At 70.4% G+C, this 27,960-nt stretch overlaps 3 protein-coding genes across 3 annotated transcripts; 2 read left to right on the forward strand and 1 right to left on the reverse strand.

Moving 5' to 3' along the window:
* The first annotated feature begins 1,213 nt into the window (after positions 1-1,213).
* SOCS3 (suppressor of cytokine signaling 3) lies at positions 1,214-1,883 on the forward strand. The gene has a single exon (XM_075720185.1). The coding sequence runs from the start codon at positions 1,214-1,216 to the stop codon at positions 1,841-1,843; it is 630 nt and encodes a 209-aa protein (XP_075576300.1). The 3' UTR covers positions 1,844-1,883.
* A 17,089-nt stretch (positions 1,884-18,972) lies between these two features.
* AFMID (arylformamidase) lies at positions 18,973-27,936 on the reverse strand. The gene is made up of 11 exons (XM_075720117.1): positions 27,907-27,936; positions 27,682-27,772; positions 27,445-27,549; positions 27,325-27,373; positions 27,063-27,148; positions 26,916-26,988; positions 26,435-26,532; positions 26,115-26,193; positions 25,681-25,816; positions 25,345-25,449; positions 18,973-19,008 (listed from the first exon to the last, which is right to left on the reverse strand). Exons 1-11 carry the CDS (start codon positions 27,934-27,936, stop codon positions 18,973-18,975), a joined length of 888 nt encoding a protein of 295 aa, XP_075576232.1.
* On the forward strand, positions 20,641-23,710 carry LOC142594753 (uncharacterized). The gene is made up of 7 exons (XM_075720271.1): positions 20,641-20,842; positions 21,069-21,152; positions 21,895-21,983; positions 22,278-22,463; positions 22,643-22,780; positions 22,943-23,135; positions 23,373-23,710. The coding sequence occupies exons 1-7, from the start codon at positions 20,641-20,643 to the stop codon at positions 23,708-23,710; spliced, it is 1,230 nt and encodes a 409-aa protein (XP_075576386.1).
* Positions 27,937-27,960: the final 24 nt, after the last annotated feature.

The raw sequence follows: 27,960 nt of genomic DNA on the forward strand, positions 1-27,960 counted from the left end.
GGGTGAGCCCGCACCTCTGCCCGGACGGGGTCCGGGTGCCCCCCCAGCAGAGGCGGGGGGCTTCGCCGAGCCCTCCCGGGGCACCGGCATCCCCGATCCCCAGCTATCGCCCTCCCTGGGGGCTGCCCGCGGGCAGGACTCCCACTCCCACCCCGGCGAGCGTGTCCCGCGGCCCCGGGGGGCTGCAGCCGCTCTGCCCGGGGGGAGGGGGGGGGGCACGGCAGCCCCGGCGCTGCCCCCTCGCCCCGGGTCGGGGCAACCCGGCCCGGCCGGACCCGGCTGTCCCGGCGGGGAGAGGAGGGCGGGGGGGGGGGGGGGCCGCGGCCGGGACTCTCCTCTTCTTAGAAGGAAAGAGCGTGAAGGGGAGCGGGAGGGGGCGGCCGCGCTGCCCGGAATGGGCCGGCGGTGGCTGGCGGCGCGCCGAGGCGGGCCGGGCCGGGCGGGGCGGCGGGAGGGCGCCGGGGAGCGTTACAAGAAGCCGCGCAGTTCCAGGAACCCGAGGGCGGGCTCTGCGCCCGCTATAAGAGGCCTCCCCGGGCGGCCCCGGCAGCTCTGCCGCCGCCCGCCGCCGCGCACCGGCCCCCGCCGCCGCCGCCGAGACCGGTCCCGGCACCCGCGCCCCAGGTACGGCGCTGCCCGCGGCGGGACGGGACGGGCCCCGGGAGGGGGAGGCCGGGAGCGGTGCGTCCCGCGGGGAGGGGACAGCCCGGGACCGGGGGGAGCCGGTGTCCCCCGGGAGGGGACAGCCCGGGACCGGGGGTGCCGGTGTCCCCCGGGAGGGAGGTAGCCGGGGGCCAGCGGAGCCGGTGCCCCGCGGCGAGAGGATAAGCAGGCACTGGGGATGCCGGTGCTTCCCCCTGGAGCCAGGTAGCCGGGGATGCCGGTGCCCCGGCAGGGCGATAGCCGGGCAGCGGGGATGCCGGTGCCCTGCGGGGGAGGGCGATAGCCCGGGACCGGGGATGCTGGAGTCCCGGGAGGGCGATAGCACGGGAGCGGGGATGCTGGAGCCCCGGGAGGGCGATAGTGTGGGAGCGGGGATGCTGGAGCCCCGGGAGGGCGATAGCACGGGAGCGGGGATGCCGGAGCCGCCGGGAGAGTTGCTCCGGGGACCGGGGGTGCCGTGGCTCACTGCCGTCTCCGCCGCAGGTGATGGTGTAGCAGCCGCTGCTCCCGGCAGCAGCACCCCGAGCGCGCAAAGCTGGCTCCCTGCGCCATGGTCACCCACAGCAAGTTCCCCGCCGCCGGGATGAGCCGCCCCCTCGACACCAGCCTGCGCCTCAAGACGTTCAGCTCCAAGAGCGAGTACCAGCTGGTGGTGAACACCGTGCGCAAGCTGCAGGAGAGTGGCTTCTACTGGAGCACAGTGACGGGCGGCGAGGCCAACCTGCTGCTGAGCGCCGAGCCGGCCGGCACCTTCCTCATCAGGGACAGCTCGGACCAGCGGCACTTCTTCACCCTCAGCGTCAAGACGGAGTCGGGCACCAAGAACCTGCGCATCCAGTGCGAGGGCGGCAGCTTCTCCCTGCAGAGCGACCCTCGCAGCAGCCAGCCCGTGCCCCGCTTCGACTGCGTGCTCAAGCTGGTCCATCACTACATGCCGCCCGCGCCCTGCGCCGTCCCCGAGCAGCCGGGAGGGGCCCTGCACCCCAAGCGCACCTACTACATCTACTCGGGCGGCGAGAAGATCCCCCTGGTGCTGAGCCGCCCGCTCTCCTCCAGCGTCTCCACCCTGCAGCACCTCTGCCGCAAGACCGTCAACGGGCACCTGGACTCCTACGAGAAGATGACTCAGCTGCCGGCTCCCATCAAGGAGTTCCTGGACCAGTATGATGCCCCCCTCTAAGGGGCCGGTGGAGCGAGGTTACACGCTACAAGCACAAGAGCAGGGGACAGGCACAACGCCCCACCGGCGCGGGGACTCGCAGGGCACGCCAAGCCTCTGCCTCTGGGAAGGAGAGGAGGGGGACTGGGGCAAGCCACGGTGGGCCCGGGGCTGTGGCCAGCACAGCCCGGCGCCCTTGGTGCTGGGGGGAACCCCCGAGGAAGCGCGACAGCCCCTCTCCGCGGGGAAGGAGACTGCTCCGGTCAGATTGTGGATGTTACAGTGTGCCCAGCGCGGAGGCCTCCCCGTTGCGACCGGGGAGAGCCCGTCGGCAAAGCCTCCGGGGGCTCGGGCAGCCGGGACGGCACCCGCGGCATGGGGGGGACACGCGCCCCGGCAGCCGCATCCCCGCTGCCGCGACGGGACCACGCCTGGGGTGTCCTGGTGAGAGCCCCCTCCTGCCACCAGAGAACAGAAAGCACTGGAGTCCGGCTAGTGCCTGATCACTTTTCCTCAGTTTTAAGGGGAAAGTGGTTTTTGCCTGTACTGTACTTTACCTCTTGCTGCCTCCTTGTGGGTGGAAGCTCCTTTCACACCAGGCCCCAGACTTGGAGGTCGCTGCCTTTTTCCCCTCATTGCCATTTTCCAGGGGACTAAGCCTTAATATTCTCCCTGCCCCGTGGTCTGGGTTACTGCACATCGTTTGGTGACACTGCGTGATAACGGTCCCGGTGCCGTGCCGCAAAGCCGGAGGGGAAGCAGCGTGTCCTGACACCACCGAGAGTCCCGCACGACCGCGTCTGGAAGGAGCGCCCCGGGCAGCCGGTGCCGCCGCTGGGCCGCTACTCCCGAGTGTCACACCCCACCTCTGCCCAACCGCTCCCCGCAGACCCTGGCCACGCTGCTCCCGGGGGGCACCGATTCCCGTGGGAACACGGTGGGAGGATCCCGTGGAGTGTGTCGTCTTGCGAGCGCTTTTCTGCGTCCGCCAGGAGAAGCGGTTGGGTTTTTCTGGCTTTTTTTTTCTTTTTCTTTTTTTTTTAAAAAAAAAAAACGAAGGTATGTTTACAGGCCAACGTGAATCACTGTCTTTTATAAAGATTCCATCTTCACCTCCAGCCTCGAGGGCTGAGCAAAACCATGCTTGAAAATTCAACCAAAACAAAACTCAGATGAAACTTTGCACATATTTATATTTATATTCAGAAAGGAAATGTTTCCATAATTTATAATAAAGAGCACTATTTTTTAATGAAAAACCCCAGATCTGGTTTGTTTCCTCCCCAGCACACCCAAGGCCGCTCAGGCCCCCCCCGGCGTGACGCGTGTCCCTTCCCGGCCGCTGCCCTCACTGCGATGCCGGGTGATGTTTACACCACGTAAGCGCTGGCTTCCTGGAGCTGCTCTCCGTGCCGGGGTGATCCCGCCACGGTGACTCACAGCCCGGCGTGCGTAAGTGCTGCCCCAGCGCTCAGGTACGTCTGAGCCCCACGACGTCGCTCCGCCGGCCGGGCCAAGCCACGAGGCACCGTGGGGACAGGACCCGCTCCCAGCTCCGGGCGCGTGGTGCAGCCGCAAACTGTCCCTGGACCACGGGACGTGGCCCATCGCCCCGGGCACGGAGGAGCCAAGTTGGTGGCCGAGGCTGGCCCGTGGCACAGCCCCAAAGCGCAGCCCCGCTCCGCGGCGCTCGTGCCACGCCGCACTCTGCAGCGAGTCCGTCCTGCCTCTACCCCAGCCCAGTTCGAGGAGGGGAAGGTGGAGGCGGCAGGTGATGGGGTGAAGAGCTGCGGGAATGGGGCACGGAGGGGCACGGGGTTAGGAAAGGATTTGTGGCGCTTCCACCACGAGCGCGGCAGGCTCAGGGGAGGGGGAGCTAAGGAGGAAGGATGAGGTCCTGCTCCCCGCCATGGCACAGAGTTAAAATCTCCGTCCCCGAGCCATTGGGGCTGCCCTGTGCAGACCCCCACCTGCTAGACCCCAGCCTGGCCCACAGCAGATGCCCGAGGAAGGGGATGCGAGGAGGAGGAGGGAGAGGATTTCCCCTGGGGGTCTCCCAGCCCCCAGGAGCGCCTGGCCCCCTACTCTTGCCTCCCGCAGAGGCACCGGCCGTGAGGGTGTGAACCAGCCATGGGAACAAACCCGCAGCTCCGGCTGGCCGGAGGGGAACGCGCTGCCTGGCCGGGGACCTGCGCCTGAGGGGTGCAGGGGACACTTCTGGGAGGGGGCTGGGCCTCCGCAACCCCGCGGAGCCGCCGGCAGCAAGGAGCAGGCTGCGCCCCGGCAGCCGGTGCTTCACAGCCCCTCCGGCGCCCGCACACCCCCCCAGCACCCCCAGCCCCGCGCCGCGGGCATCGCACCAGGCATCGTGCACCGTGCTCCCGCCCGGGGAACCCCAGCCGCTGGGAAAAGGTTTCCCTTAGGAATCGCCCCGGAGCAGAGGGATGGCGAATGTGCCTGCTCGGGCCGCAGGCACGGCACAGTCCCAGCGACTATTTTGGTGCTGCTCTCTGGGGCCGTGGCTCGTGGGCTGCCAGGAAACGCCGCACAGCCTGCCCGGGCACCCGCCGGAGCTATGCGAGGAATGTCCATGCACACGGGTGGCTGCCCGCCAGGCCCTGCCGAGGCACATCCCCGACGTCAGGGCTCCCGGCAGCACCGGTGACTCCCAGCCCCGTGCCAGGGAACGGGGTGGGAGCAGCTCCACGTGGCAGAGCAGCCCCCGGCCAGCGCGGAGCATCACCCCTGCGGCGCTCCCAGCACCTGGGGAAGGACCTGGAGCATCGTAGCCCTCGGGCGGAACACGGCACAGCAGGGGATGAGGAACCAGGGCCCTGGGGGGGCTGAGCACCCCCAGCCCACCCCAGCAGCACCCGATGGTGGGGCAGAATGGGGAAGCTGCCCTCCGGGGAGGGTGGCCGGGCTGCCCGCAGCAGCCCTGCCCAACATCCCCAGCCGGACCCCAGTCCTCCCATCCCTGTGGGAACGGCCCCCGCTTTGCCGCTTCCCAGAAAGGCCCTGGGCACCCCCGCTGCCGTTTGGGGGCCTCTTCCCTCCTGCTCAGGCCGCGGCAGTGCTGCAACCCGCTGCTGAGTCGAGAGTCCGGGAAGCTCCGCCAGCCCCGTGGGTTTCTTGGAATAAACCCAACCTCGGCAGCAGCGGTGACGTAGCGGCCAGCGGGCAAATCCCTGCCGAAGGTTTCACAAACCTCTCGCCTTCCCCAGAAGAACCGAGCGGACTTGGCCCCACGTTTCGTAAGCGGCCGATCGAGCGTGTCACAGGCAGCCAGTTCCCCTCTGCCCCACTGCTGGGGCTGGGGCCGCTGAGCTTACCCCCGCCGAGGCTTCCTGGACGGGAAAGGTGTTCTCGGCGGTGATTAGACCCTGTCGCTGCGTGGTGGTGCCGGGAGCTGAACGGGAAACGGGGCACGAGCGCGGGGGGCCAGGAGCGGGGCTGGGACGCCGCGGTCCTGCGGTTCCCCCCACCCCGTGTCTGCTGGGGCAGGGCACCGGGCGGGCGCAGCGAGGCTGCCGCCGAGCCGGGCACATGGCAGCCCCGCTCACCCTGAGGCCCTGGCTCCTGTCTGCCCAGCCAGGAGCACTCGGGCAATTGGCTGGCATCCCCAGAGAGGGACTCGGGGCAGCCTGAGGACCCGTCGGCAGCAAGCATGGAAGCAGCCACGGCGAGCCAAGCCAGGCAACCCAGCAGCTGAGCAGGGTGCCCGGTCTCCTCGCTGTGCCGCACCAGCCCTGGGATGGACCAGGCACCAGCATAGGCACCGGCACTGGCACAGCACCCTGCCAGCCCACGGCCCCAGGCCCCGTCCTCCCTGCGCTGGACGGGCGGCACACAGCTGGAGGCTGAAGCTGCCCACGGGCTTTCCTCTGTGCTGGGGCTGAGCCGGCACCAGCAGGGACGGGACGGGACGGGACGGGTCGGCCAGCAGCTCCGCTTGCTCTGAGCATGAATGACCCGAACCTGGCACGGCTGGGCTGGCGAACCGGTGCTGGCCCTGCCCGGGGCACTTTTAGGCGACTTGCAGCCCCCTGCGCCAACTGGCCATCCCACCAGGCCAGCCTGCGGCACGGAGCTGCGGGGACCAGCCTGTTCCCAGCTGCATCCCAGATGGGGAGACTTCTGACTCGCGCACCTCTCCAGCAGCATGGGAGCCGCAGGCTGAAAACTAGCAGAACTCGCTGCAGTTGCAAGCACCGCCTGCCCCCAGTGCCACCACCTCCTCCACGCCGTGACAGTAGCCGTGCAGAGCAGGGCAAGAGCGAACAGGGCCACACGAGAGCCCGCCGAGGTGCTGGGGTGCAGGAGGGTGTTTGGGCAGGGACAGGCAGCTGAGCCACTGCCCCTGGAAGCCCCCACCCTGCCCCAGCCTCGGGCGCGGGGCAGCCGCCGACACTTCCCACCATGCTGCCGGCTCATTACTGGCAGGAGAAGGAAGTGTCCACTGGGATGGCGAACCCAAACCCTGCAGGGTCATAGGGTGCAGGAAACCTGCTCTGGTGCGTACCAGCATCTGCAGACCCAAAAACAGGAAACAACTGCAGGCTGCGATTGCTGCAGGCAGACAGCCCCGGCAGGGCAGCTGGGGGGGCTCGGCCAGGCACTGTGGCTCTGCGGCGGGTACCCCAGCTGCGCGGCAAAGCCCAGCTGGGCACAGCCAGAGGCCATCCCAGGGGAGCAGGACAGACCCACATGGTCACCCCAGGCCCACACCGGGACCAGCAGCCTGCCCCCGGCCGCTGGCGCACAGAGAGCAGCCCCGTCCCCTCGTGGGAGCAGTGGCCGTGCCAGGACGGGACCTTCCTGCTTGGAGCACTCCTGTCCCACCTGGGCCATGCCAGCTGCCTCCAGGGGGGATGCGCAGGCAGGGCAGGCTGCAGTGCAAGCGCCGGACCTGTGCCGGCCCATCCGAGAGAGCCCATGGGACAGGGAGGCTGTGGGGCCAGGCACGACCCACAGCCCACAGCAGGAGGGAGGTGGCACCGCATGGGGCACCCTCGGGATGTCCCCCTGGGCTGGCTGGGCCATCACCCCAGGGGCCAGTCACCCGCCAGCCTCTCCCGTCCCTGCACCAGGGACTCGCCCGTCACCCCAAGGAAGGTGGCGGTGAGCGGCAGCACCAGTGGCTGCCAGGGCAGCAGAGCCAGGCAGGGAGCTCGCTGCAAACACCCTGACCTCACGGCACACCCCTCACGTACTTCCTCCTGCCTCGGCTCCGCAGCGCCAGGACGTTCCCACATCCACTGCCGCATTTCCCAGTAGGATGCAGGAAAGGGCTGTGCAGCAGCCGGGGACTTACTGTAAATGGCACCACCTGCTCCTTACATGGCAATTCCTCTGCAGGCCAGGGCCACGGGGACGGTTGGGAACAGGGACTGAGACATCTGCTCCCCCACGTGCTGCCGGGAAGCACGGGCTCAGGCTCTGTGGCACAGCCCGGGGCCGGTGCTGGCTGCCCCGGCTGCAGGCTCGGGACCAGTGATGGCTCCCTGAGCTGGAGGAGGAGCGGGGCTGTGCAGCCCTGCAGCTCGACGTCTCCAGGGCCCACGGGAGTCCCCTGGTCCCACAGCACCCCCTCGTCTTGCCCATCTGCCCTGGGCAGGTGCACACAGCCTGGCCCTGTGGTGTGGCACGAGATCCCTGGCCCCGGCAAGGGCTCGGCTGGCGGTAACCCACCCACCCCATTGCTGGCGCAGAGGAGGCAGAGCCTTGGCGGCCAGGGGAGCCGCAGGGGCCACCCCGAGCCCCTTCATCGCATGCCTGGCTTGGCCCCTGGCTCTTCCCAGCCCAGGCAGGGCAGCAAGCAGGCAGGGAGCGCGGGGCGGCAGCTGGACCCCCGTGCCCAGGGCAGGGTGTATTTCAGGATGCAGATGAGCCCAGCAGCCTGTGTACATCCCCATGGAAACTCCTCTTTGTTGCTGCTTCTCCAGCCAGACCCGCAGTCAGCTCGGAGAGAGCCAGCAGCTGCGGATTCCTCACTCCTTCCATCAGCAGCTCCACGCGGGGCTGCGCCGCCTCAGCCCCCCCCGCCCAGCAGCCGTATCCACCACCACCGCGCCCCGTTGCCTGCTGCACGGGTCAGGGGTCCCGCTGCCCTACGAGCCAGCACAGCCCCGAGCTTTGAGAGGCGCAGACCCTTCACCCGCCCCACAGGACCCTGTGAGGGAGCAGCCTTTCCCACCGCCCCGCAGCCCCTGCCTGCCCCTGCCCGCTCCAGCGCTTGCCCGGGGCTTGGTCCTGCACCCTATGACCACCGGCCACAGTGCGGGACAGAGCTCTCGCTGCCCATGCGGAGGTGGATGTTCAGAGTGGAAACCCCCCCCCAGCACATTTCCACAGCCCAGGAGGAAGTTTTCATCCCGGCAGCGGCAGCTGGAGCCCGAAGAAAGTCTTGACATTTCAGAGGAAGGTTTCAAACAAAGCCGCGTTGCTGTGGCAATGGCAGCCGCAGGCCCCCCCGCCCCGTCCCGCGGCTGGGGACACGGCCAAGGCGGAGGGAGCAGCAGCCCAGTGCCAGCGGTGCGGGGGCTGCCCGGTGGGCGGATGGCGGTGGGCCGCATCCTGCAGCCCCAGCCCTGCCCCTGCACCAGGGCCAGAGGGTCCTGCTACCAAGTGCCGCCTGCACCGTCCCCGGGAAGGCTGTGCCTGGGGCGGGCTGAGGGTGCTGGCACGCAGGCAGACCCCTTCCTCTGCCCTCCCCGGCTCAGCCCTCTCCTGCTCTCTGGCCAGCGATGCCTGCCCGGGCCCACGCTGCTCTTGCACCTGCATTCGCAGGGAGCGGTGAGGCGCCTGCCGCCGGCTGCGGTCACTGCTGGGCACGGGCACACCGGCGGCACATCACGGCAGGTCCCCGTGGGTGCTCTGGGCAGCAGGCTGCCAGCTGCCTTGGGTGTGTTTGCCCAGCACAGTGCAGAGTCCTCGGATGACCCTGGCAGAGCAGCCATGGGCAGGTGCCAAACCTCAGCCCTGGAGCATCCCTTGGCCTCACATCAGCCCTGGCCTCGGCCCCAGAGCAGGAGCAGGCAGCGGCGATGCCGCACACGCGGCTGGGGACGGGGATCCCGGACGTGGGACCCTGCATCCGCGGGGCTGGCACTGCTGCTCCTAGTCCAACCCTGCCCGCCTGCCCGCTCCCCGCCAGGGCACGATGCTGGGGGGCCCAAAGGTCCCCCCAAGCCTGGTGAGCTGTGCCTGTCCCACGGCTCCCAGGGCCCGTCGGCAGAGAGCAGCTCCAGCCTGCGCCAGCCAGGCCAGGGGCGATGGGCAGAGGCTGTGCTGCGCCGGGCGAGGACGGGACGTGGGGCTGGCAGAGGGGACGGCTGGAGCAGATGTTCCCTAGAGGCACCCAAGGGCCGCGTCTCAGCATTTAACGAGTGGGAATGGGAGCACTTTACTGTAATTCCAGCAATTACATTGTTCATCCTTGGCAGCTGACACCAGTTGGTGTCCAGCGCCGTGGGATCACAATAAGCCACCTGGCACGGAGACCTGGCAGCGTGCCGTGCCACCGGGCAGCCAGCCAAGGCAGGGCAATAAAGAGCTGCAGAGCAAGGTGCGAGGTATGGTAAGGGCCCGCTCCAGCAATTCCTGTCACCGGCACAGCCCCCGTGTGCAGGTGCCAGCCAGGAGGGCCCCAGCACCCAGGAGTGCCTGCCAAGCCTGGCAGCACCGGGGATCCCCAGCGCTGCGGCTCTGGGCAGTTGAGCTGCTGCCCGGCGGGGGCCCGGCAGCCTCTCTGCACCGCAGCAGCCCCTGCACCCGCGCAGCCTTGCCGGGGTGCTGAGCTGGAGCTGCCGGCAGCACGATGCTCTGGCCAACGCATGGCAGGGAGGGCTTGGGGCAGCAAGGTGCCAGTAGGGTGGGGGGGACCCCCCACTCGCCGGGCACAGGAGGGGGCTCGCAGGGCACAGGAGGGGGCTCGCCGGGCACAGGAGGGGGCTCAGGGACAGGGCAGAGGCTGTGCTCAAGGACTCGTCACCCCCAGGGACCCTGGGGACCCAGCCAGCATCTCCCCAGCCCCTCCTCGCCCGCTGCTGCTTCCAGGCAGGCGCTGCCTCAGGGCTCTCCTTCCCTGCATCGCCCGCCCGCCCTGGCCCGGCTGCTGCATCCGCCGGGTGGTCCCCACCGGTGCTCGGGGCCGCGCGGGAGCAGGGGACAGTTGGCACCCAAGGGATGGGAGTGTGAGCCCTGCTGAGTCATCACTTCACTGTTCTCATTTTTCCATGGTGCTGTTGTGCAGTTTGCTGGAAGCCAGCTGAGAGCCATGACTAATCTGTTCTCAAAACAAGCACAAAGAGAGCAGGGAGGTTTGTGCAAACCCTGCGGGGAAGGGGGGGTGAATCACGGCGCAGGGCTGGGGGAGGCGAGCAGCCGGGAGCAGCTGGGAATGCCCGGCCACGGAGCAGCCCCGCCGGCAGCACCTGCACCGGGCCCGGGGCTGGGCAGGGGCAGCGAGGACCCCCGAATCCCCTCCCATCCCCTCCCCGCACCACGCAGTCGAGCCAGGCAGGGCCGGGGTGCAGGCAGCGCGCCGGGGCCGGGTGAAGCAGGCAGGGCAGGCAGGTGTGGGCCATTGGCACTGGGAAACACAGGCGTAGTTGCCAAGGTCGGGGCTTCCATCCTGGTCGTTTCTGCCCTGCAGAGAAGCCACCAGCCAGGGAGGCCGGGGAAGGAAGCGCAGGAGTTTGCTCTGGCCGGAATCGGGCATCCATTGATTTGCTGTTATTAAAACCAGAGCTGCTGTCGGGAACTCTGCAGCCTGGCTGCCCTCGCACACGCTTCCTGGAAAGGGCCGTCCCGCGTGCCCTCGCCGGCGGGGGACGGTCCCCCCAAAGCACCTGGACGAGGCACTGGCCCGCGGCAGCCAGGGCAGGGGATGCCCCTGCGGGGATGGGAGCCGGGGATTCAATTCTGTGCTTGGCACCCACCGCCCCGCTGCCCAGCAGCGCTCAGCCCCCGCTGCCCCCAGCCCTCCTCAGCTCGCCCAGCACCCCCGGCGCTGCCCGCGGGGCTCAGGGCGGCCCCGTTACCCCACAGCGGGTGCTGGTGGCGGCGAGGGCGCAGCGGCACTTGCCGCCCCTTTCATCCGCTGCGCTGAAGAGGGTTTACTGGAGAGGCAAAGTCATCACTTCCAGCGGAGGATGAATCAGCCCTGTCAGGAATTCTGCCCCGGGGGGCTTTTCTGTAAGAGCGTGGAATTTCGACATGGCAGGTCGAGGGCCGCAGCCGCCGTGCCCTCCCAGCCGTGCGGGTCCCTCCTCCTGGGACAAGCTCCCGCTGGGGTTCCTGTTCCCAGCCCCGGCCTCGCAGCCGCAGCAGCCGCCGACGGGTGCGGGCACAGGCACCCCGACGCGGAGGGTCCCTGCCCACGGCGAGGAGCGGGGCCCTGGGAGCCGCTGGAGCTGGTGAGGGGGCCAGGATGAGCCCGGGCTCCCAGCGCGGCACGGGTGCCCCAGCCATAAGCGGGTCCCTGTGGGGCCGTGGGCTCGCCGGTGCCGCCTGCGCTCAGCACCGCGTGGCCGCGGCTGCTGACGGGCTGTCGCTGTGGCGGTTTGCTGTGGTTTGGAGCCCCCAGCTGCGCTCGCACCCACAAGCAGGTGCCGACAGAGGGGAAGTGGCGGGTCCCAGCCGCAGCGGGCACGCCGTCTCAGCAGCAGCATCTTCCCTCTGCCCTGACCGGGCACATCCCACCCCCGTCAGCGCTGGCGGCTCCCCAGACTGTCAGGAGCAGAGCGGGGGATGCCGGCGGGGTGGACGCACATGGCCGCGGGTGGAGGGGCAGCTGCCGGCAGACGCCCACCCGCTGCCCCCGCTGCCATCCCGGCGCCGTCCCGCTGCGGGGTCACTGCAGGGGGACACTGCCGACATGGGGGGGACACCTGGCATGGGCTGCTGCAGCCCCAGGGCCAGGCTACGGCTGGAGGGGAGGCGAAGAGGGGGTCGGGGCTTTCCCAGCAGCTAGCGGTGACCCCACAGGAGCCCAGCCAGTCGGTGGGGCCGTGCCAGAGCTGGGGTTTCTCTCGGTTTCCACACGCTGCAGAAACTCTCTTTCAGAGCGAGAGCAGAGGGGTTTCTTGATAAGGGGGGAAGCACACTCAGAGCAGGAACTGAAACGTCACCTCTGAGACTGGTGGCTCTTCCCCAGGCCAGCTGCCCGGCGCAGCCTCACCGCTCTCCCGGCAGCTTTGCGGTAAAGGGGGCTGCCAGAGCGGGGGCTGCCCCTGCCCCACGCCCAGCCCAGCCTGCCAGGACCCGGCATCTGCTCGGGCCATGCACACAACATGGCCCCGATCTCTCCAGCATCCCCCTGCGGTCCCCACCTCCACGGGCTTGTCCCGCGTCCCCCCCGTGTTGGCCTCCCCAGCGCCTCAGCCCCACCGATCCCCATGGCCAGGGCAGAGCTGAGCCCGGCCCCGCAGCCCCCTCCTTCGTGCAAAGCCCCTGCTGCCCAACCAGCCTGTTCCCCCCAGAGGGCTCTCCAGGGGCCGGCTGGGGGGCCAGAGCCAGGGCACACGGTGGCCGGCATGCGGGAGAGGTGAGGGGGCTCAGACAAACCCAGACGAAGCCGGCAGGAGCCTCTGCAAGTGAAAGCGAGCCCCAGCCCAGGCTGCGGCCGCAGCAGCCGCGCCACGGCGAGCGTGGTGCCTGGGGGACAGGCTGTGCCGGTTCCCCAAACAAACCATCCCGCAAGTGAGGAGAGCAAACAGCCGGCTGCCCGCGGCCCCACAGGGCCCGCGCTGGCGAGGTGAGCGCATCGCTGTGGGAAACCAGAGATAACAGGTCCTGCTTCCTGGCACCTCCTTTCCTGGACATCAGGCTGCCGGGAGCAAAACGTGGGGGAGCCCGTTCCCAGGAGGCCCTTCTCGATGCGACTCCTCTGTGCCCTGCTCCGGGCATCCCAGCAAGGCTGCCAGCTGGGCACGGCCCCGCACAGCCAGCGTCCCCGGCGCGGAAAGGACGGCCACTGCAGGCAGGGCAGCCCAGCGCTACACGGGGGTCCCAGGTCTCGCAGCCTCTGCAGCCGCCCTGCACCAGCAGCAGCCGGGCACATCTGCTGCAGGCAGCTTCGGTGCAAAGGGCCCACGTGCAGGCCCCGCCATCGCGGCGCTGTTCCCGGCAGGGGCCAGCCGCCATGCGGTAGCCACCAGCCACAGCTGCAGCGATGCTTCCCGGAGGGCTGGGTAATTTGCCTGCCCTGCTTTGCATGCCTGCGGCTACGCCAGAGGCAGGGGGACGCAGGGTGTGCAGCATGCCCAGTGCGGGGGGCGCAGCCGCGGCCCTCACCCCAAGGCAGGGCAGGCAGGGGGGCAAAGCCGCCCCCACCCCGGCGTGCTGAGCACCCAGCAGCCTCTCCGGGTCTGCAGGAAGGCAGATGGGGGATGTGAGGACGGATCAGGACACGGCACAACCTCGGCTGTGGGAAGCTGCTTTATTTTGCTTTACACTTTCTGCCATTCCTGGAAACAAACAGCTGGCGGGGCCGCTCCAACCTGCCTGCTGGGAAGCAGCCACGGCCCCCTCGGCCTCCTCAGCCCCCACCCCTCTCCGCTCTGCCAGGATGCTCCGCGCCCAGGGGCTGCCCGCGACTCCCTGAGGAGCTGTTCCTCGCCCAGAGGGGCTCCCATGGCCCCCACGGGGCTGACGAGCCCAGCCTGCCCCCGAACGCGGGAGCGGCTCATCCAGCCGCCCCAAAACCAGGGGGACGTTCATGCCTCGGCGTTGCAAAGCAACCCCAGCCCCGCAGGCTGGGATGGTGGTGCTCAGCCCCTCCTTTCTGCTGCACACAGCACTGGCGAGCCCGCGGGCTGCGGTCCCACGCACGGAGGCTGAGCAGCTCCGTCCCAGCCCCGAGCCGCCTGCGGGCTGCGGTTCCCATGCACCAAGGCTGAGCAGCTCCGTCCCAGCAAGCCCCACGCATTAGCACCAGGTTGATTTATAGAAATCCAATGGCTGGGGCTGCCGGTGCCTCCTGCCAAACCTCATTAACGGCTGGCCTGGGAGCAAGGCAAACAGCTCGTGCAGCAACAAGGAAATCCTTGTTTAAGCATTTCTGGCCATGCAGGGCCCTTCCCCTCATGCCTAGGAGAGGAGGAGGAGGAGGAGGAGGTGAAGGCCACAAGCCCCAGGCTGGCACCACCTTGGCAGCCATGAGGAAGGAGACGCAAGGGGACATAGCGGGGTCCGCACAGGCAGGGAGCCCCCAGGACAGGCTGTGGGCCAGCAGGGAGCAAGGAAGCCACAGTGGCATGGCGGAGGGCAGCAGGCTCCCACGCCGCAGCGCCGGGGTCTGCCCTCCTTGCACCACCACAGCGGTACTGCTGACTGATGGGGACATGGGGACACGGGGTGCCAGAATGGGTGACCAAGGGCTGGCCCAGAAGGGCAGCGCTGCTCAGGTAACAGCTTCAGGCAGCCGAGGGGCTTCGTGGCTCGCTCCTGCCCCTCTGCCCGGGGCTGCCGGACGGCACCCCTGTGCTATGCCACGCTGTGCTGCAGAGCAGAGCTCTGCCAGGGCTGGCCAGGGCTGGCCCAGAGGGATTCGCCAGTCCACCCTGTGCAGAGCAGCCTGGAAGGAGCTTTGGCGCAGGGCTGGGGCAGGATCCTGCCTGCCCCTCCGTGCCCCCTGCTCCCACCCACGCCGGATTCCCTGCACAAAGCTCTGGCTGTGAGCTCTGGGCACGTGGGGCTGCCGGGAGGCCATGGGAGCCAGCACCAGCATGCCTGCTCCGCGGTGGGCACGGGGCACCGGCATGGCTGGCCCGCAGACCTGGCACTGGTGAGCTCCGGAGCAGCCTTAGCGACCTGCATCTGCCTGCCCCACGTGTGGCTCGGGATCTATTTCATCATCTGGAGAAAAGCATTTACTGCCAATAAACGGGCTAATTAATTCTCCTCAAAGACCTCTCAATTATTCATCTCGGGCCACAGAGAAAACAATTACAGCACTTACCTCAGCCCTGGCTCGGCCAGTGCAGCAGCCAGCGTGGGGCCAGAACTGGCGGCAGGCAGGGCACGGCTGGGGACAGCCCGGCACAGGTCCCGGCACGGAGCCCCAGCTCCCGGTGCCCGGCCAGCCCCGGCTTTGCCCACCCGGCAGGAGCGGCCCTGCGGGGCTCTGGGGAAGGGCTGCGGACCCAGCACAGCCACCCAGCCCAGAGCCACCACCGGCAGCGGTGCTCTCCCAGGGTGCCCCCGATGGCTGCTCCCAGCACCAGGGCTCAGGAGCAAGGGGACCTACCCGGCCCCCTACACTGCTCCTCGCCGCAGGGCGCGTCCCATGGCTCTAACCCCAAGCTGCCCACGCGCAGCTGAAGCCGCTGCATCCCATCCACCAAGAACAGGGCAGTGGTTTGCTCCCTCCTCGCCACCCACCTGCAGTGGTCTCCACTCCTCATTCTTGTCCAGCAGCCCGGCCGCCCTCCACACCCCTGCCCAGGGACCCGCGCCTTCAAGCCGTGGCCAGACCCAGCCGCGGGCGCCCGCTGCGAGCAGGGGCTCAGGCCGCACTCCCCGCCAGCCAGCTCCCGGTGCTGCCCAGCCCCGCGCAGCACATGGCTCCCGCTCGTCCAGGGACAGGCCGGACCCTGTTCCACCTGGGGACCCAACCCCCCCCGCTGCCCCCCGCAGCCCCAGGGGCCAGGCCGTGCTCGGGTCCCCCTCGGAAAGGGGCTTTTTTTGCAGACCATTCTCCATCTGCTTGGCATTTGGGATGCTCCTTCTGCCCCACGGCGGGGTCAAGCCCCCACGCCCTCCGCATCAGCTGCACCTTGCGAAGGAAAACCCACTGTGCCGCTGGCAGGGCGAGCGTGGGGGTCCCTTCCCACGGCACGGCCGGACCCCGCCTGCGCAGGATGCGGGACCAAAGGCCGCCCGGGGCCGGGGGCCGTGCCAGCTCTCCCCCACCGCCCTCCCCGGTGCACGGCGGGCCAGGCTCCAGCACGGCCACCCTGCAGCCCCCCGGGACCCCCCGGCGGCCCCGGGGAGCGGGGGCAGCGCTGACCCGGGGCGGGCGGGCAGAGCCCCCTGCGCGGCTCGGCGGGGACCCCGGCCCCGGGCTCGGAGCCAGCGGCCGGGGCAGCGCGGGGGGCCCCGGGCGGCGGCGGGGCCGGGCCGGGAAGGGTTAAGGGCGGCCCGCGCCCCCCCGGCGGCCGAGGGGCGGGCCTGTCGGGAAGCCGGGATTTCTGCGGTGGTTTTACTGGAAAAGTTGTTGCCGGCGGAGGGAGGGGTCACCCGAGCAGCCCCGGCAGGTTGGGGACGGGGGGGACCGGCCGGCACCGCGCCTCCCGCCAGCTCCGCTCCCGCGGGCCGGGCCGGCCGCAGCCCCGGGGCCGGCAGCATCCACCGGGCTCCGGCTCCGGGCTCCGGCTCCGGGCTCCGGCCGCTCCGCCGGCCCGCGTGGGGCTCGCTGCCTGCACCGGTTTGCTGCCTGCACGAGTTTGCTGCCCTGCACGGCTTCGCTGCCTGCACGGGTTCGCTGCCTGCAAGGGCTCGCTGCCTGCACGGGTTCGCTGCCTGCAAGGGTTCACTGCCTGCAAGGGTTCGCTGCCTGCACGGGCTCGCTGCCTGCAAGGGCTCGCTGCCTGCACGGGTTTGCTGCCTGCAAGGGCTCGCTGCCTGCACGGGTTCGCTGCCTGCAAGGGTTCGCTGCCTGCGCGGCCTCCGCTGCCTGCACGGCTTCGCTGCCTGCACGGCTTCGCTGCCTGCGCAGCCTCCGCTGCCCGCACCGCCAGGACGCGGTGCACGGCTCACCCCAGTGCTGGCCGGAGGCCTCCCCAGCACCCCCGGTGCTGCACCCCCGGTGCTGGCCCTGCCCGCGGCTCCCGCAGCCGGGGCAAGTGTGTCTCCACCAGCCCAGGGGCCGGGGCCGCCAGCTGCTGCCCGGCTGGGGGGCTCTGCCCACCGTGTCCGTGCCAGTGCCCCGTGGGGAGCAACCAGCCCCGGAGCACGGCGGCGGCAATCGCAGCCGAACCTCGCACTGCGCTGCCCAGCCCCGCTAGCCCTCCTCCAGGCAGTCCCACCCCACCGGGTCGGGGCAGTGGTGCCCACCGGCTGCGTCCCAACGGGGCCGTCGGAGGTTTGTTCTGGGCTCGGGTTTGTTTGGACGCCGCGTGCGTGAGCAGCCGCCGGCGCACGCCCCAGGGAGCCTGGGCCCAACATGCCAACGGTGCCATTACACCGGCACAGCGCCGGGCTGGGGCTGGCAGAAAGGGCAGCACCCGTCCCTCGGCACCGCCTCCACCCCCAGCGGCCTGGCACTGGCCGCGTGGCACGGCACGCTGGAGGGCTGGCTGTGCCCCTGGCAGGCTGAGCCAGGAGCCCAGCACGTCCCAGCACTTCCAGGCATCACTCCACAGTTCCCGACAGTAGGAAATCACTTGGCTCCGCGGCTCCTACCCCTCCAGGGATGATTGATGGTGGCTCCCCCATGCCCCGGTGGGAGCAGGGCCCTCCGGGCTGGCCAGCCTCAGCCAGCGGACGAGCTATGGCAGCCCACGGTGCAGGCAGCGCGGCTGCGGGGCCAGGGCAGCCCGGGAGGAAGACACCCCCAAGCTCATGGTGAGCGTTCGGGGTCGCCGCCAGCCCTGTGGCCAGCCCCAGTTGCCTGGCACAAGACACCCACAGCACCGCCTGCGGCACCGGTAGTCCTGTGCCCACAGACCCTGCCCCTGGGGGCAGCCATGTGTGCCGGGGGGGCAGGAGGGTCGGCCCCAGCCCGGCAGTGGCCGAGGAGGCACAGCCATGCTAGCCTCCCCCCGGCCCGCAGCCCCTCCTGAGGCACCCGCAGCGGGGATGCATGGCGGGGCCCAGCGCCGTGGCCGGGGGGCCAGGACGTGCAGGCGGGCGAGCGGGCAGGGCCTGGCAGCGGCCGCTCGCAGGGCTGCCTGTGGGGCCAGGGGCAGGGGGAGCCCAGCCGGCTCCGGGAATCGCCCCGGCGGCTGCCAGGCCTGTGGCAGGGAGGGCGGGGGAAACTCGATCCTCCCCTGCGGGACCTGGGCTCTGCTCCGCGGCCAGACCCTGGCTGCTAATTTTAGCCCTGGGGAGGCACCGCGGGAGCATCAGCTCAGCCCACCACGGCCGCACGTTCGGTGGGGCCGGGAGCTGCCAGCCGGCGCTGGCAGGTGGTGGCTGCGGGAGCCGCGGCGCAGCCCAGCCCTGGGCAAGCCCCCGGGCGAGCCCCCCCCGGCTGCTGGCCGAGCCCCCGCCGAGCCGCCAGCCAGGCGCCTGCACTGCCTTCCCGCTGCCCACACGCCTGCAGCTTTGGCTCGGCCAGCCCCGCGTGTGGCCACGAGCCCTCCCGCGGGCCCCAGTGCTGGCCCCACCAAGCCCCCACCAAGGAGTTGCTGGGCCCTGCGTGGTCGGGGGGGGCTCGCTGGGTGCCAGCGTCCGGGGAAGACCCTTGAGGCAGGTCCCAGCCCACAGCCCCGGGGGAAAGGCCCCGGGGGGGCTGCAGGATGTGGGGCTCGGCGGAGGAGGCCCTGCCACGCTGCCAGGTCCTGCAAAGGATGTGGCTGTCTCCCCGCAAAGGAGCTCGCTGCGTGGCTGCGGACCCCAGGCCCTGCCTGGCACGGGGGGGCTGCGCAGCGCAGAGCCCTGAGCCGGACCCCTCAGGTCTCCGAAACCGGTGCTTGCAGGCGCTGAGATGAGAGGCACAGCCAGGACGGGAGCTCTCCCCACGCTGGGCACAGCGCTGCCGCCAGCCTGGCAGCCCCGGGACACCCCAGGGCCACCCCTGCCAGGAGCAGCAGGAGCGGACGGGCCAGCGGCCCAGGAGGCCACGGCCCAGGGATGCTCCAGCCAGCCGGCCCTTCCCGCGGGAGCAGAGAGCAGCTCCGGAGCCTGCCCTGCCCCAGGGCAGCCTCCCCAGACACGGTGGGGTCCCCGGCCCAGGGCCCCATGGCCGCACTTCCCCCCCAGCCCTTCACCTGAGGCGTGACCGGCCGGGCTGCCCGGCGCTTACTGGAAGAGGAAGCTGCTGGGAAGGCAGCGCGTGCAGTGGGGCAGCTTTGGGGAGGAGAGGCTCGGCTCAGCAGCCGGCAGAGCTCGGCTGTCCACGCTCCCAGGTCCAGGGCCAGTAACGGGAAGCGTCTGCCTTCAGTGACGGTAAATCAGATCGGGGAGATTAGAGGCCTTTTTGCCTAATCATGAGCAGCTTGAAGTTGGAGGACAAGTTCCTGGAACAAAGAGGAAATGGAGGCAGTAAATAAAGAAAAACTGTTAACATGTGGCCCTGCGTGTGAAAAACGTCTCCATGAAGGACTGTTTATGGCTCACTCATCTGCGGGGCTGACAGCGCGGGCTGCAGCGGGAGGTGGCGATGAGGCCCGGCGCGGCAGGGCGGCGGGCGTGCGGGCAGCCAGCCGGGGCGGCTGCGGGGGGCTCTCGGGTGAGGGGGAGGGCTGGGGGGGCCAGGGCCGGGTGGTGGTGCACGGCGGACAGAGGAGGATGGCAACAGCGTGGCAGGGGCCGTGGCGCAGGCGGCTGGGCCAGCGATGCCAGGCAGGCTGCGGCACGGCACGGCACACGCGAGGGGAGAGGCACGGGGCAGGCAGGGGCCAGGCAGCGCATGGCCCCCAAGGGGGGCACCCGAATGTGCCTGCCCCACTGCTCCCCCCGCAAGTGCCAGGAGAGGTGCTGAGTGCTGCAGAGCTGTGCCCCCTCCCCGCCTGCAGCACGAGCGGGGCACGGCCCAGGCTCTCCCAGCATTGCCCTGTGGCCGTGGGCTGGGTCTGCCCCACCGAGCATCACCGGCCTCCGGCCGCTCCAGCCCACTGTGGGGAATGCAGGGGTCTCCCTGCTGCGCCGGGCACGTGCCCCCCTGCTCCGGGGGCAGCGGGGATTTCTGCCAGATGCCGGTGGGCCCCCTCCCCGGTGCAGGCAGAGAGCGCCGACACCAGCGCTGCCGCAGTACGTGCCTGCCCGCGGTGCCACAGGACAGCGTGTCAGCTGTTTCCAGGGCTGACACAGCCAGAAGCCGGAGCCGATTCCCAGCAGCAAGGTCACCCCACACCGTCCCTGCCGGCAGCGGGAGCAGCATGGCGGGAGCCATCACTGTTCGGCACGCGGCACCGGAAAGACTTGCGGATCCCGCAGAGCCGCGGCCTCGTGGGCACACGCGGCCTCGTGCCGGCGCTCCCTCCAGCAGGACGCCAGGGATGGGTGCTCCTGGCAAAGCGAGGGGCCACGGGAGAGCCGGGGGCCGGGGGCAGGACCCACCTGTGTCCCCCAGCACCTCGGCCCACCCCGCACCGCGGCTCAGGGGCACGGCTGGCGTGGGGCAGTGGCCGGGCAGAGGCGAGGGATGGAGGGACGGGGGATCTGCAGGGGCGAGGGATGGAGGGACGGGGGGTCTGCAGGGGCGAGGGATGGAGGGATGGGGGGGTTTGCAGGGGCGAGGGATGGAGGGACGGGGGGTCTGCAGGGGCGAGGGATGGAGGGACGGGGGGTCTGCAGGGGCGAGGGATGGAGGGACCGGGGGGGTCTGCAGGGCTGCAGGGGCGAGGGATGGAGGGATGAGGGGTCTGCAGGGGCGAGGGATGGAGGGACGGGGGGTCTGCAGGGGCGAGGGATGGAAGGACGGGGGGTCTGCAGGGGCCGCGCTGCGGGGGGGTGGGGGGGCAGCCCCGGGCCGCGCTCGGTGCCCACGCAGGAGCCGCTGTCCCGTGTCCCGCCGGCCCTGCGGGTCGCGCAGCCCCACGGCCGCGGGTCCCGGCCCCAGCCCCGCCCGCCACGGGGTCGGGGGGGCGATCCCGCCCTCATTCGCGCCCGGGAGCCCTTGCGGCGGGGCGGTCCCGGCGGTCCCGGCGATGCGGGCGGCGTGGGGCGCGGCGCTGCGGCGGGGGCGGCTGCCCAGGGCGGGGGCCGGGCCGGTGCGGCCCTGGGCTCCCCCCCCCCGGGCCGTGGACCTGCGGAGCGACACGGTGACACGGCCCTGCGCCGACATGCGCCGCGCCATGGCCCGCGCCGCCGTGGGCGACGACGACTACGGGGAGGACCCGGCCGTCAACGGTGGGCGGCGGGGGCGGGGGGCCACCCCCCCCGTGGGGTCCCTGCCTGCAGCCCCCCCCCCAGCCCAGGGGATGGGGAGCCCGGAGCGGGGCCTCTCCGGGGCGGGGGGGGGCTGCGGGCGGCAGCCTGGACCTGTGGGGGTCCCACAGCCCCCCCCGTGCCCGCCCAGGGCCAGCAGATGTGTGTGTGCCCCCCCCCCCAGACCCCGTGCTTCTCCCCCCTGCAGAGCTGCAGCGCCTGGCCGCGGGGATCCTGGGGATGGAGGAGGCTCTTTTTGTGCCCACCGCCACGATGGCGAACCTCATCGCCGGTGAGTGCCCGGGGCTGCGGCCAGGTCGCAAAACGAGGGGCAGGTTTATGCCCCCATCCCATGGAGGGTGTGGAGGGCGAGAACAGCCCCGCTCCTCCCCGGGGTCCCGAGGAGAGCCCCGCTTCTGCTCAGGGGCCGCAGGGAAGAGCCGTGGGCAGCGGGTCCTTTCTGCCCCAGGTGCATCTCCTCGCCCCTTCTTGGCCCCCTCCACCTCAAATCTGTAGCAGCACAACCCTACTCAGACCCCAGAGCTGCTCCTCACTTCATGTTGCTGTGGAGCAAACCCCCCCTTGGGTCAGCTCATCCCCGTCCCACGCTCGGCCTCTGCGCTGCTCCGTTAGCCTTTACCCAGTGAGCTCTCCCGGCCCGTGAGCGGGGATCCGCTGTGCGCTGCATGGATGTGCACGCACCAGGGCCATGTGCACGCACCAGCCATGTGCATGCACCAGGGAGGGGAGGCCGTGCCTCCCCAGCCGCTCGCCCACCTCCAGCCGCAGCGGGCGGCCGCGGCCCGACAGCCCCAGCAGCTCTGGGGACAGAGCGGGCGCCCCGTGCCCGCAGGAGGCCGCGCTGCTGCGGTGCTGCCGTGCTGCGTGCCCAGCCTTCGCACGCCGGAGCCCCCCGAACCGCAGGGCGCGGGCAGCCCGCGGGCACCCCGGCTGAGCCTGCCTGCCCTCCCGCAGGCGCTGCCCGCCGTGCTGCCCGCGGGGCCCCCTCCCTCACGGCCCCTCTCCCCCCCCAGTGATGTGCCACTGCCAGCGCAGGGGAGCTCAGCTGCTCCTGGGCCGGGACGCCCACCTGCACCTCTACGAGCTCGGCGGGGCGGCGCAGGTGGGTGCTGCGGGGTCGGGCGGGCGCCGCGGGCCGGCGGCACCGGCAGCGCAGGCAGGGGCGGGCGGGCGGCTCGCTGCTGCCCTCCCCCGGCTGCCGGGGCCGCGCTGGGCGGAGGGTCCCTCGCTGCGGCAGCAGCATCCCCGCATCGCCCCGAGCCGCGGCCCGGGGCAGGAGCAGGGGCTGAGCAGAGCCGGCGCAGGGCGGGAGGGCACGGAGGGGCAGGGGGCCGGGACCCCCCTGCACCGCCACCGTCCCTCGTCAGCGCTGCTCTCTGCTCTGCCCCGGGCGCAGGTCGCTGGCGTCCACTCCCAGGCGCTGCCGGACCTGCCAGACGGCATCTTCGACCTGGACCGGCTGGAGCTGACCATCCGTGAAGCCCACGGCAGCCGGTACCACCCACGCCCCGAGCTCATCTGCCTGGAGAACACGCACAGCTCGGCGGGGGGCCGGGCGCTGCCCCTCGCCTACCTCCAGCAGGTAGGAGCCAGCGGCCCTGCCTGGGCGCAGGCAGCCGGACCCGGCAGGGCAGCACCGCAGCGACGCCAGGGCCTTGCCGAGGAGCTTGGAGCATGGCTCGCGTTGGCGCTGGTGGCCCCACCGGGCTGGGTGCCCCCCAGGGTCCCTCTCGGCCCAGCTCCTCCTCTGCCTCCCCCCAGGTCCGCAGGCTCGCTGACCGCTACAGGCTGCGGGTGCACGTGGACGGAGCGCGGCTGATGAATGCGGCGGTGGCCCAGGACGTGGAGCCGGCTCGGATCACCCAGCACTGCGACTCCGTGTCCCTGTGCTTCTCCAAGGTGTGCTCGCGCAGGGAGGGGGTCCTGGGGCCAGATGGGACCAGCACAAGCCCTTGTTTGGGGTATGTGGCTGAGCGCCCAGCTTGCAGGCTGGGGCATCCCTGGGAGGGGTGCAGGCAGCCCCCCGGGGCAGCCGGGGTCACCCCTCTGATGGCTCCGCAGGGCCTGGGCGCCCCGGCCGGCGCGGTGCTGGCTGGACGCAGGGAGTTTGTCGCCGAGGCCTGGCGTGTGCGGAAGCTGCTGGGCGGGGGGATGCGGCAGGCAGGCGTGCTGGCAGCCGCTGCCCACCTCGGGCTGGAGCGCGCGGAGGCGATGCTGCGCAGAGACCACGACAACGCTCGACGCTTTGCTGAAGGTATCCTGGATCTCCAGCCAGGCAGGGATGCTGCTGGGGTCCTTGCCTGGCTGGAGTGCCGGGACGATGCTGTGCCTGGCCCTGTGGTGCCCACAGTGACCCTGGTGCTGCACAGCAGGGAGGGCAAAGGGCCCCCCTTCAGCTGGCACCTGGGGCAGGGCTTGGGCAGCACTGCAGCCTCGTCTCCCGGGAAGCTGGGCACTGGGCTCGCCGCCCACCGCCCCTGCCTCCCCCCAGGCATCCAGGAGCTGAACTCGCCCCTCTGCTCTGTCAACCTTGCGGCAGTGGAGACGAACATCGTGATGGTGAGCATCAGGGGGGGCTGGCCGTCCCCCGCAGAGCTCTGCGAGCACCTGCGGGCAGTGAGCGAGGAGGAGGTGGCCGAAACCGGCCAGGCTGTCAGCGTCCTGCTGTTCCCCTGGTCGGCACACACCGTGCGCGCCGTCTGGCACCGCGACGTCTCGGCCCGCGACACCGAGCTCGCAAAGAACAAGCTGGAGTTTGTGGCCAGGAAGTGCCAGGAGAAGCTGGCCCTCGGACTGCGCCCGACTCCTCCAAGCACGGGGGGAGCCTGAGCACCCTCCCGGCCCAGCCCGGGGGCAGCTGCCTCCCCCTGCCTGCTGCAGGCAAGCTGGGGCGGCTGTCCCAGCCCTGTCCTGGCAGCCAGCAGCAAAGGGGCTGGGACCAGCCACAGCGTGCTCCAGGCATGTTCCCAACCAGCTGCAGGCCAACACCCACCCCTGGGCGCAGCCCTGCAAACCAGCATGAGCCCAGCCCACCCCCCCGGTGGGAGCAGCACCCCTCCCAGGAGGGAGCACCTTCACAGACATGCCTGGAGGGACGGGGGGGGGGGCACATCTCACACGGCCACCCAGACCCCTCCGAGGCAGTGTCCCCATCTCGCTAGTCACCCAGCGAATATCCTCAGAACACCCCCTAGTCCTCTACAGCATCTCTGCTTCTGTAACTCGGGTCCTGCCGACAGCACCCAAAAGCAGAGCTGGACGTCCCCCGCCCCAAAGGCCACACACTGCGCCTGGGCCATGTGCACTGCATGTGTGCGAGGATGCTGCAGCAGGGAGACAGATCCCAAGGGGTGGTCAGGGCACAAAATAAATGTGTTCTGGCAGCACTGTGGCTGCGCAGGATGTTTTCTCCCAAGCATGCTTCTTCCCAACCACGTAGCAGGGACGTTGTCGCAGCGCAGAGGTCCCCATTGAGGGACAAGGGCTCCGCAGGACGTGGAAGCATCTCACAAGTTGGTATCTGGCCAGGACTGGCCCAGCCTGGCCCAGCCAGCTCCCCAGTGTGCTCCTCCATCACCCCCATCCCCAAAGGCTTGTGTTACCCCAGTCCCACAGCTTCCCTGCAGCCGCAGGCAGGCTCTCTGGGTTCCCTGCCTGCCGAGCCTGTCACTTTCTGGGTTGGACTTCGCCCATGCAAAGAGCTGGGCCAGGCCCACTGGTGCACTCCCTGCTGCCAGCATGGAAGAGCCCGGCCGCAGGATGGAATCGCTACACTGGGAGAGGAGATTCCGCAGCAGCAGCCATGCCTAGTGTGTACGCACTGGCTCAGCACAGCCCCAGCTCCCCAGGAAGCAGTTACACCCAGGCAGCAGTTATTCCTATTTTATTTTGTATTGGCAATAAGCAGTTTAAAGGACATGGAGGGAACAAACTTCATCAGCTGGTCATCCAGACAGAGCCCTGCAGGCCTGCCAGCCCTGTGCGCTCCAGACGGGCAGAAACACCCCCGCAAAGGAATGCCAGCCTAGGTGAGAATTGGTGATAACCGGTGCTCCCCTGCTCCGAGCCCCCTGCCTGGCTGCAGGCTGGAAGGAGCGGAGGGGGCACAGAGGGTGCCCGGAGGCAGCAGCTGCCTGTGCTGCAGGAGACCCAGTGGGCTGGAGCGAGGAGGGGAGCAGGGCAGGGTGCAGGCAGGCTGCCTGCCACCGCCAGGCAGGGCTGTGCTTCCCACCTCAGTTTGCTCCCAACATGCCATCAAGCTCTTGAAATCATGTTCAGAATTACCTGGGGGGAGGAACCGAGCCCTGTGAGCAATGCCTGGCCCCGCTCCTCCACTCCTGGAGACGACAGCCAGCCCTGAAGCCGCAGCCACACAGGGGAAGCTCGCTTCGGCACAGCCTTCCCGGGCTGCTGATCTTAGCTGTGCTCAGAGAGCGAAGGGCGGATGGGAGCTCTTCCCCTACCTGGGTGAGGATATAGCTCTCCTCCGACAGCTTCTCAATGATGTCAAAGTGATCCACGCCAGCGAGGTCCAGCAGGGAGACGGACCAGCCGGCTGCACGCAGCGCCTGCGGAGAGAGCGGTGCTGGCAGGAGGGACCCCGACGCCATCCACCCCGGACAGGGCAGCAGGAATGACAGCTCAGCAAGACTGGCATCCTCCAGAGCCGCTGTCGTATTCGACAGCAGCCATCACCGCAGCAGCAGAAGCGCGGCTCTGATACAGCACACGAGCTCTTCATCCCAGCTTAGCAGCTGCGAGCGGGCTGGCTGGGGCAGCATCCCCTGCCCAGAGCTCACCTGCCCGTACTCCTGCGACTGCCTGCGAAACTCCGGGGAGTCGTGCTGGGCCACAGCCACCAGCACCTCACAGGCCACAGCCGCAGGCGCTGCCGGGGTGACGTGCAGCATGGGGCTGTTCCTCTGGGCCACCTCCCTGGGGGAGACACCGCGGTGGCAGCTGACGTAGCCCCTCACTCCGAGAGGGCGTCTTTGCCGGCAAAGCACCCGTGTCCTCAGCTGTGGCACCAGCCAGGCGGAGGGTGCGGGGTCTGTGCCCGTGTCGGGCGCAGAGGCAGCCGGTGCCCCGTTGTGCAGGCAGGCTGCGTGGGCAGGGGCAGAGCAGGCTGCGGAGCTGCTGGCGTTTGCCCACAGGCTGCGCTGGCCGAAGCCACGCGTGTGCGCAGCCTGCCTGCGCCTTTCCCGGTCGCCGTCCCCACAGCATGCAGGCTCACCGGCTCATGTTCAGCGCGTCGTTCACGTAGGTGTGCAGGATGGGCTCGAGGTCGTACACGCCGCTCACCAGCACAGCTCCTGGAGGCAGAGGCCTCAGTGAGCGGCTGGTGGGTGCAGGACATGCACATCCCCGGGGGCAGCTTGTCCAGGAGCCCGGAGTCCTGCGCTCCCAGCACCTGTGGGCTGCAGTCAGCTGGGGCATCTCATCTCCTGCAGCTCTGCAGCCCCCGCAGCCCTGTACGGGCAGCAGAGACGGCCTCGTCCCAGGTGCGGACACCAGTTCTCCTTCAGCCCTTGCGCCTGGACACGGCGGCGCTACCTTTGATATCCGGCACCACTCCGTATTCCGTCCAGTCCGTGGACAACACCATGGCTGCCAAGTGGGCCCCTGCCGAGTGTCCGCACAGGTAAACGCCGCTGGGGAGAGGGAGCCATGAGCCAGCGCAGGGAGCGACGGCGCGGCGCCTGCTGCCTCGGGACACCCTGCTCTGCGCGGGGGAGGCGGCACAGCCGCCAGCGCCGCAGCCCAAAGGCAGCAGCTCGGACACGTTTCCCAGTCCATCAACTGGCACCTGGCACAGTGACAACGGAGCACGGCCACGGGCATTGCCCAGCGCTCGGACCAAGGCATCGAAGCCTTTGTCACAGCGCAGGGTTCATTCGCCCCCTCCTGTTGCTGCCGCAGCCACCCCCGTGCGCCAAACCGCCCAGGGAGCATTGCGGGCACAGTTTGCCTTGAAGGCCCGACAGCAGCCGTAGCGGTGGGGCGGAGGGGACCCCAGGAGCTGCGCGCGGCCCACCTGATCCCGGGGTACCGCTGCACCAGGAAGGCGAGGCTGCGCCGCACCTGCAGCACCATGGTGTCCATGTGGCCTGGGCAGAGAGCAGCGTCGGGAGGGCGCTGGGGCCAGCGCTGGCGGCCGCAGGCTCCGCTGGGCAGCACCTACCTTTGGGGGCTGTGTCGTACCCCACCGCCACCACCGCCACGCCCCGCGACACCAGCGGGGGGGCTGCGAATCCCGATTCGTCTTTACTGGGGGGGAAGAGAAGCTAGCCGGGCTGCGGGGGCCGGGGTCTCCTGGGGCCGGACGGGAGGCCGGCAGACCCAGAATGCCCAAAACGAGTGGGGGTGTCAGGAGAAGGGAGGTGGTAAAAGCGTGCCGGGGGGCTCCCTTCCCAAGGGATCCCCTCAGCGACAGCCCACCTCACCTCAGGCACTGCCAGTATCCGCCATGGATGTAGACCAGGAGCGGGAAGGCTGCGCAGCACAGCCCGGGGTGAGCGGGGGGCACGGCCCCTGCCCGCCCCCGCCGCCTGCCCATCACCTACTTCCAGAAGGGTCCGCGGGGAAATAAATGTCCAGCTTCTCCCCGTCCCCGTCGCCGTAGGGGACGTGCAGCGAGGTCCGCACGCTGGCCCGGGCCCGCCGGGTTCCTGCGGGAGGGCGGACACGGCGCCTGGGGCATCGCCCGCGGGGCCGGGGCCGCGGCACCCGAGCGGCAGCCGTGCTCCCCGTGCTCCCGGTGCCCCCGGCGCCCCCGGCACCCCGGCCCGGGGGGTGCTCACCTGCCGCCGTCGCTGCGATGTGGGCCTGGACGACGGTGTCGCTGCCCAGGCGGGGGGACCAGCGGCTCGGGGAGTACTGCTCCTCCAGCGCCTGCGGAGGAGGCGCGGGGGCTGCGGCGCGGGGCAGCTCCGCCCGGGCGGCGGCCATGGGGCGGCCCGGGGCGGCGGGTGCCGGGCGAGACCCCCGCCCCGCGGCAGAACGGCGCACGACCCCGCGGGCCCTACCTCGGCGGGCATGTCCCGCCACCCCCCCATGCTGCGGCCGCTCCCGCGCCCGGT

This window comes from Pelecanus crispus, chromosome 12 (assembly GCF_030463565.1).
Source record: "Pelecanus crispus isolate bPelCri1 chromosome 12, bPelCri1.pri, whole genome shotgun sequence".
Classification (NCBI taxonomy): Eukaryota; Metazoa; Chordata; class Aves; order Pelecaniformes; family Pelecanidae; genus Pelecanus; species Pelecanus crispus.

Excerpts from the sequence above, each read along its gene's own strand:
- SOCS3 (XM_075720185.1), top strand. The coding sequence starts at position 1,214 with ATGGTCACCCACAGCAAGTTCCCCGCCGCCGGGATGAGCCGCCCCCTC.
- LOC142594753 (XM_075720271.1), top strand. The coding sequence starts at position 20,641 with ATGCGGGCGGCGTGGGGCGCGGCGCTGCGGCGGGGGCGGCTGCCCAGG. Across the intron at positions 21,153-21,894 it reads GATGGCGAACCTCATCGCCG|TGATGTGCCACTGCCAGCGC; the intron begins GTGAGTGCCCGG and ends CTCCCCCCCCAG. Across the intron at positions 21,984-22,277 it reads AGCTCGGCGGGGCGGCGCAG|GTCGCTGGCGTCCACTCCCA; the intron begins GTGGGTGCTGCG and ends CCCCGGGCGCAG.
- AFMID (XM_075720117.1), bottom strand. The coding sequence starts at position 27,936 with ATGGGGGGGTGGCGGGACATGCCCGCCGAG. Across the intron at positions 26,194-26,434 it reads AGTGGTGCCGGATATCAAAG|GAGCTGTGCTGGTGAGCGGC; the intron begins GTAGCGCCGCCG and ends CTCTGCCTCCAG. Across the intron at positions 19,009-25,344 it reads AGAGCTATATCCTCACCCAG|GAACTTGTCCTCCAACTTCA; the intron begins GTAGGGGAAGAG and ends TCTTTGTTCCAG.